The following is a 6630-nucleotide window of genomic DNA, read 5'->3' as shown; positions in this document are numbered from 1 at the left end:
TGTTTTTATTTTAGGGGAGGGCAAAGTAGAGAAACTCAGTTTCTGATCCATCCTGAGATGTTGGCCTCAAGGACAGACTGGGAAGAGTTCCGGACAAATGGCCTGGAAACACATTCATCATTATGTGGTAGAGACAGCAGGTATATTTCCAGTGTCAGGCAGAAGAAGGAGAGATGCTAAATTTTCACAGGGAGATTCATCGCTAGCTAGGACAGAAGGGTCTTAGAAATCAGTAGGTGGAAACTTACTTGACATCAAAACTGGTGTATCACAAGACCAGTTAGTAGCTGTCCAGATTATACATACACCCCAGGGGTCCCCCAAACCACATCTAGCATGGTTTTCCCTTTTACTCCAATATCACCACATTCACCGTTATCTTGAGCAATGAAGGAATGTCTTTTGCAAAAAAAAAAAAATTCCTTTGAAAAAAAGATAAATCAGTGCTTGCACCAAAGAAGATAACAGCCTGCAAACCTTGTTCTAAAACTACACAGATCAAAAGGATCAACGTGAAGTCATTTTTGTCATTCCTGTTTTGGATTATTTTGGTCTCTCGCACTTCTGACATCGCCTTTTCTCCTTTAGCCTACTGATCATTTCATTTTCACCCTCTCACCATTTCATGATCGAAAAATAAGCAATTCTGTAAAGGAAATTGGTGATAAGAAATAAAAATTTGAGTTTTAGGATTTTTCCATGGGTACTTTCTCATGTCCCATTTTACCAAAGAAAATGGATTTCAGTAAGAATAATAGGCTTTACTTCTGGATTGGGGGAATATATTTGTCCTTCAGGAAAATCTTGCTACAGCGTGCATCCAGCAAGGGTGTACATTGGGGTATGTAACGTTAATCTTAGCACTGAAGAGAAGAGAGACAAATGATGCAGGGCGGAAAAGAAGATTGAGAAAAGAGAGAGAGGAAAGACGGAGAAACTTGTTCATTGCAAGACTGCCAGAGCAAGGTATTTTTCTTTGCTTCACAAGTTAGAAGCTGTTGAATAATTCATGCCAAGCGTGGAAAGGCTGCCTTTTCCCTGGGTGATGTAGAACAGCAGGAGAGAGCTTCGAGTGGGTTCACCGCACCAACCACCACGCTCCCTTCGCTTCTGAGCGCAGGGCGCGCTCCTCAGCCGCGTCTGCTCTCAGCATCCTGCTGCTGCCGCTGCCGCCCGCTCCCGCTCGCCCCAGTGGTCTGGGCTTGCAAGCTTTCTCCTTTCCTCCTCCTAGCCCTGCTGCCCTCTGAGGAGTCTCTCTGCAGCTGCTGCTGCCGGCTTCTGCCTGGGACCATGTGCGTGGCTGCTGCTTGGGAGAAACAGACTCTTGCTCCTGGTGCTCATCCCAGATGAGTTTCTCCTGTTGATTTTGGGACCACAGATGCGGCTCCTAAGGAAGTATTTCTGGGCATCCCTCCGTCACCTACAGCCAGCTAAGGACCATCCCCAAAGTAAGGCACCCCCAAACCTTCCCCCCACCCCCCCATCCTTCTTATCTGGGGATATTTCTGCTTTCTCCAAGAAACTAGGATTTCCATTTGGTAATATTTCTGCGTGTGTGCGCGTGTGTGTGTGTTGGGGGTGGAGGAGAAGGGGCTGGTCTTGGTACCCCTCTGTCCCAGGGCTTCCCTGGCTCCTGCCGATTGCTCAGAGGCCTTCGCCCGGCCCTGGAGACATTTCCCCGGCAGGCAGGCACCTGTCATCCACCACCCCCGTCCTGTGCTCCCTGCTCCCCGCCCCCCAGCCCAGCTCTGCTTCAGCCTTTTGTGTCGGTGGCAGACGGCTGAAGGGTGTTTCTGCCCTCCCGGCAGGGCAGGCGGGCGTCGGGATGGGCCGCGCCGCGAGGAGCCGACACTAGTGAGCGAGGCGTGAAGAGCGGGCCAGGATGACCAACGCCTCCTCCACGTCCACGTCCTCCACCACCGGGGGGTCGCTGCTGCTGCTTTGCGAGGAAGAGGAGTCGTGGGCGGGCCGCCGCATCCCCGTGTCCCTGCTGTACTCGGGCCTGGCCATCGGGGGCACGCTGGCCAACGGCATGGTCATCTATCTCGTGTCGTCCTTCCGCAAGCTGCAGACCACCAGCAATGCCTTCATCGTCAACGGCTGCGCCGCCGACCTGAGCGTCTGCGCGCTCTGGATGCCTCAAGAGGCGGTGCTGGGGCTGCTGCCCGCGGGCTCGGCCGAGCCCCCGGGGGACTGGGACGGCGCGGGGGGCAGCTACCGCCTGCTCCGCGGCGGGCTGCTGGGGCTTGGGCTCACCGTGTCCCTCCTGTCCCACTGCCTGGTGGCTCTCAACCGCTACCTGCTCATCACGCGGGCGCCCGCCACCTACCAGGCGCTGTACCAGCGGCGCCACACGGCGGGCATGCTGGCCCTGTCCTGGGCGCTGGCGCTGGGCCTCGTGCTGCTGCTGCCGCCCTGGGCGCCCCGGCCGGGCGCGGTGCCCCCACGCGTGCACTACCCCGCGCTGCTGGCGGCCGCGGCGCTGCTGGCGCAGACGGCGCTGCTCCTGCACTGCTACCTGGGCATCGTGCGCCGCGTGCGCGTCAGCGTCAAGCGGGTGAGCGTCCTCAACTTCCACCTGCTGCACCAGCTGCCCGGCTGCGCCGCCGCCGCCGCCGCCTTCCCGGGGGCCCCGCACGCGCCCGGCCCGGGGGGCGCCGCGCACCCGCCGCCCGCGCAGCCGCTGCCCCCCTCGCTGCACCCGCGGCGCGCGCAGCGGCGGCTCAGCGGCCTGTCGGTGCTGCTGCTGTGCTGCGTCTTCCTGCTGGCCACGCAGCCGCTCGTGTGGGTGAGCCTGGTGAGCGGCTTCTCGCTGCCCGTGCCCTGGGGCGTGCAGGCGGCCAGCTGGCTGCTGTGCTGCGCGCTGTCGGCGCTCAACCCGCTGCTCTACACCTGGAGGAACGAGGAGTTCCGCCGCTCCGTGCGCTCCGTGCTGCCCGGCGTCGGGGACGCGGCCGCTGCCGCCGTGGCCGCCACCGCGGTGCCCGCCGTGTCCCAGGCGCAGCTGGGCACCCGCGCCGCCGGCCAGCACTGGTGATCCGCGGCCCCTGGAGGTCCCGGGCGTCCCGCGCGCGCCCCGGCCCGCGCATCCCGGCCACGGCGCCCAGGTGCCCACCCCCGCGGGGTGCTGGACCGGCGGGCTCGCCTCCTGAGTCGTTTCCGACGGTCGCTGGCGTTGAGCCTCCGTGTCCGCGGTTTAGAGACACCCGACGCACCGGTCCGCACGCCAGAGACGCCAAGAACTTGCAAATGGGCACTTTCGAAAGAACCCATAAATTGATTCCGACTCGTTTTCGAATGAGGCTTTGGACCACGCGTGACCATTCCCACCTTCGTCGTCTTTTTTCTATGACGCGCCACGAGTGTGCATGAGCCAAAGGAAGGGATAGTGATGAAGGCAACTCTTTAAGAGATATGTTTGGAAAGGAACCCGAGTTTGATGATGCTTTTGTTATTTTAACCTTTGGATTGACCAAGCCACAGATGCGCACATCAATCTGAATTGCCATTAAGACCTCAGCCCTTTATTCTTAAAAGGGCCTTTAAAAAAAATAAAATTAATTCCCGACTGCTGAGTTAGATAGAATCAGACCGTAAGGCGAGCAGGGGGGAACCCCACCGAATTATTATTTTACATTCCTCTTTCCACTTCTAAGACTAAGAATTAGCACTGGTTTTTAAAGTGGAAAATTTCTAGTTTGCTTATTGGTGGCCGGAGGCAGCAATGGAGCTGTGAAGACATATCCGGGGTTATCTATGTTAGGTTACAGCTTCACTCTTTCCTGTAGCATGCACACTTGTTGCTACCCTCATTTTGTAATCAGTTTATCTTCCTTATGAGTGTGATTGCAAGCTTTGAATATTTTTGTACTATAAGGTTGCTAAGGAGAATAAGTCCTTCTGTTTTCTCTTTGACATTTAAAATATCTCAATGCACATGATATAATTGAACACTAATAATACCATGAATACATAGCTAGTATTAGCTGCTATTGCATGCTCCTAGATGCTAGAACTTATTGGGCATGTGGTATACTAAAGCAATACCCGTTACCAAGGACATTTTACATTTTTTTTTTGACACCAGAAGAAACTGCTTTCAATTATTTGAAAAGAGACACAGAGACACTTCTGGCTACCTAGTGTTCTAATTGTCTTGGCCCAATTTATGAAAAAAACTTCCAGTTGGGAATATGTGATATAAATTGGACGGAAGTCAAGATGGAGCAGAAATATGGTTTGGCTCTGCAAAGCCATCTGTGTGCTCTTTTAGGATTTAGACAAGCCATACATTAGAAAGCAACGCTTTTTTTTAAATGTAGTACGTATATATTATTGTGACATTTGACATTAATATCCTGTGCGTTAAAGGAGGATTGGTAAAGTCAGTTAAACATAATTGAATAGCACAAATGAGGGTCTGTTCTTAAATGTACAGTTTGAGGCTTGTCACATTCATGTTGGGTTTACTCTATTTAGAAAGAGTCAAAATATAAATCATGTGTAATTACCTTATAAAGTTGAAATAAGAAAATTTTAAAAAATTATCAATCAGTATTCTGACTGCGAACTATAAAATTTAAGATTGAATAGTCTCGCTTAACTGTGACATTCATGAACAAAAACAACTTGCTTTGTTCCACTTATGGACATTTAAAGCTAGGATAGTAGGAAGCCTCATGAATTTGAATAATTATGGGTGTTGCAGGAAATTTGACATATTTATTGTAAAGCAAAATAAAGCAAATATGTTCATTACCAGTAATAGCTCAGCTGTCATTTTATTAATCCCTGCTTTGCATGCACATTTCTCTCACTAAGGTTTCACGGAGTCCCATTTTCCTTGAAACAAATATTTAATTAAAATTCAGACAACTGTTTCTCTGAGTTTTTTTTCCTCCTGGCTTTATTGTTTGCCTTTCTGAGAATGCCGTGGCAGCTGATAACCATACTCTAAAGCACCAGTGAATAAATAACTTATTTTTCTGACCATTTAATTTCATTTTTAGCTTATTTAACCTTATGTAAATAGTTAAGGCCCTTATGGAAGCACTTAAAAGAAACTGGTATTTTCTTTCTGTAAGCATAATTCACCTGGGGAGTGGGCTGCAATGAGCAGAGCTAAAAAATTTCCTTTTGATAAAGTGGAAGGCACTTTTCAAAGTCTCTCATTGAGCAGGTATTCTTTCAAAAAAGGCTTTCTCCTTCTTTCTCTCGGTGAATGTGGCATATAATTTCTCCTGTTGTTCCTTTAAAAATCCACCTGTAAACATAGTTTCTCAAGAACCCAATAAGCCTGCTATTTTGCAATGTTTCTGACAAACATGGAAACCATTTTATGCTGGCACCATGCCAGGTGGGAGACCTACTTTAGGATATATTTACTGATAATTAACTCCACAGGACGGATTCACTTATAATTTTAATATTTCGACGATGTGTCTAAAAGCGGCTTAGTAGGGCAATAGCTTCGAGTATTGAAGTTACTGCCTTTGACAAATTAAGTTAATGGAGATTGTGTTTTTATTTAAATGAAACATATTATCCACTCAGGAATAAGAAACCCTAATTGCTGTCATGGGATGCCCTACTTTGCATTTTCTTCTATATCTTTTCTTTAGGAAGATGCCTGTTACGACATATTAACCGCCAGCACCCCTCCCCCCCACAAACACACCACACACATACACACTTTCATTTTAATAGCTAAATTCTATGATGTAATGGGCATCACTCCTAATATTCTCTCCTTCTAACATGAAGCGTAGGCATACACAGAAATTCTGGCTTTTGTCTGTTTTTTAGGCACCCAACCAGTGGTTTTGATGATCGAGGTCTCAGAATTAGGGAGAAAGAGTTCTGCACAATGGAGGGATTGGTGTTTACAGGTGTCCAGAGCGAAGCTGGGAAGGGGAAAAAGGAACTTAACTCTCTTATGGATAAAAGGCCTTGGAAATATTTGCTCTCAAAGGAGTATTTCCTGCTTTATCATCCTATTCTTCTGAGGAAAACCATGTGGGCCACTGTTTGAAATAACTTCATTGTTGCAAGTCTAACCTTTATTCTGTTCTCCTGACTTACAGTTCTCTGGTTCTTGAGCTGTCACTTGAGTTAACCCGACAAAGGGCAAATTTAAATGCAAGATATTGAGAAAGGTTGTAGATGTCCCCGACCTTCAGAAGAAACTGCCTTTCGTGTTGTGAGTTGTGCGGCCAACCCCAAATGGGAGCTGCGGGCCTCCAGAAGCAAAGGAGTGCCTCTTTGATCATTGTTATTTTTAAAGCACATGCCCAGTGGTGCTCAGGAACTACTCCCAGTTCTGTGCTCAGGGGTTGTTTCCAGTAGCGGTTGGGACTGTGCAGTGCCAGGAATCAAATCCGAGCATCCATCATGCAAAGTTTATGTTCCAGAATATTGAACTGTATCTCCGGCCCTATTAATCCATCTGATCTCCCCTTCTGCTTTTCTTTATAGTCCCTCTCAATAGGGGCATGTTTGGACTCTGCTCATGTGCAAATAGCCTCCCATGTCACTTCACAACTAGCAACCTGGCACAGCCCTTATACCAGGGGCATAGGATGACTACTCCTCCCTTTTTTTGGCTTTTCTGGTCACACCGAGTGATGCTCG

At 49.4% G+C, this 6630-nt stretch overlaps 1 protein-coding gene across 1 annotated transcript; it reads left to right on the top strand.

Moving 5' to 3' along the window:
- Positions 1-251: 251 nt before the first annotated feature.
- GPR88 (G protein-coupled receptor 88) lies at positions 252-4880 on the top strand. The gene is made up of 2 exons (XM_055145559.1): positions 252-1448; positions 1809-4880. The coding sequence occupies exon 2, from the start codon at positions 1883-1885 to the stop codon at positions 3035-3037; it is 1155 nt and encodes a 384-aa protein (XP_055001534.1). The 5' UTR covers positions 252-1448; positions 1809-1882; the 3' UTR covers positions 3038-4880.
- The last annotated feature ends 1750 nt before the right edge of the window (positions 4881-6630 follow it).

The sequence above is a fragment of the Sorex araneus genome, chromosome 8 (assembly GCF_027595985.1).
Source record: "Sorex araneus isolate mSorAra2 chromosome 8, mSorAra2.pri, whole genome shotgun sequence".
NCBI classification, from domain to species: Eukaryota; Metazoa; Chordata; class Mammalia; order Eulipotyphla; family Soricidae; genus Sorex; species Sorex araneus.
Note: the sequence above shows the minus strand (reverse complement) of the source record. Positions and strands in the feature narration are given on the sequence as shown.

Coding starts and splice junctions, on each gene's coding strand:
- GPR88 (XM_055145559.1), top strand. CDS start 1,883: ATGACCAACGCCTCCTCCACGTCCACGTCCTCCACCACCGGGGGGTCG.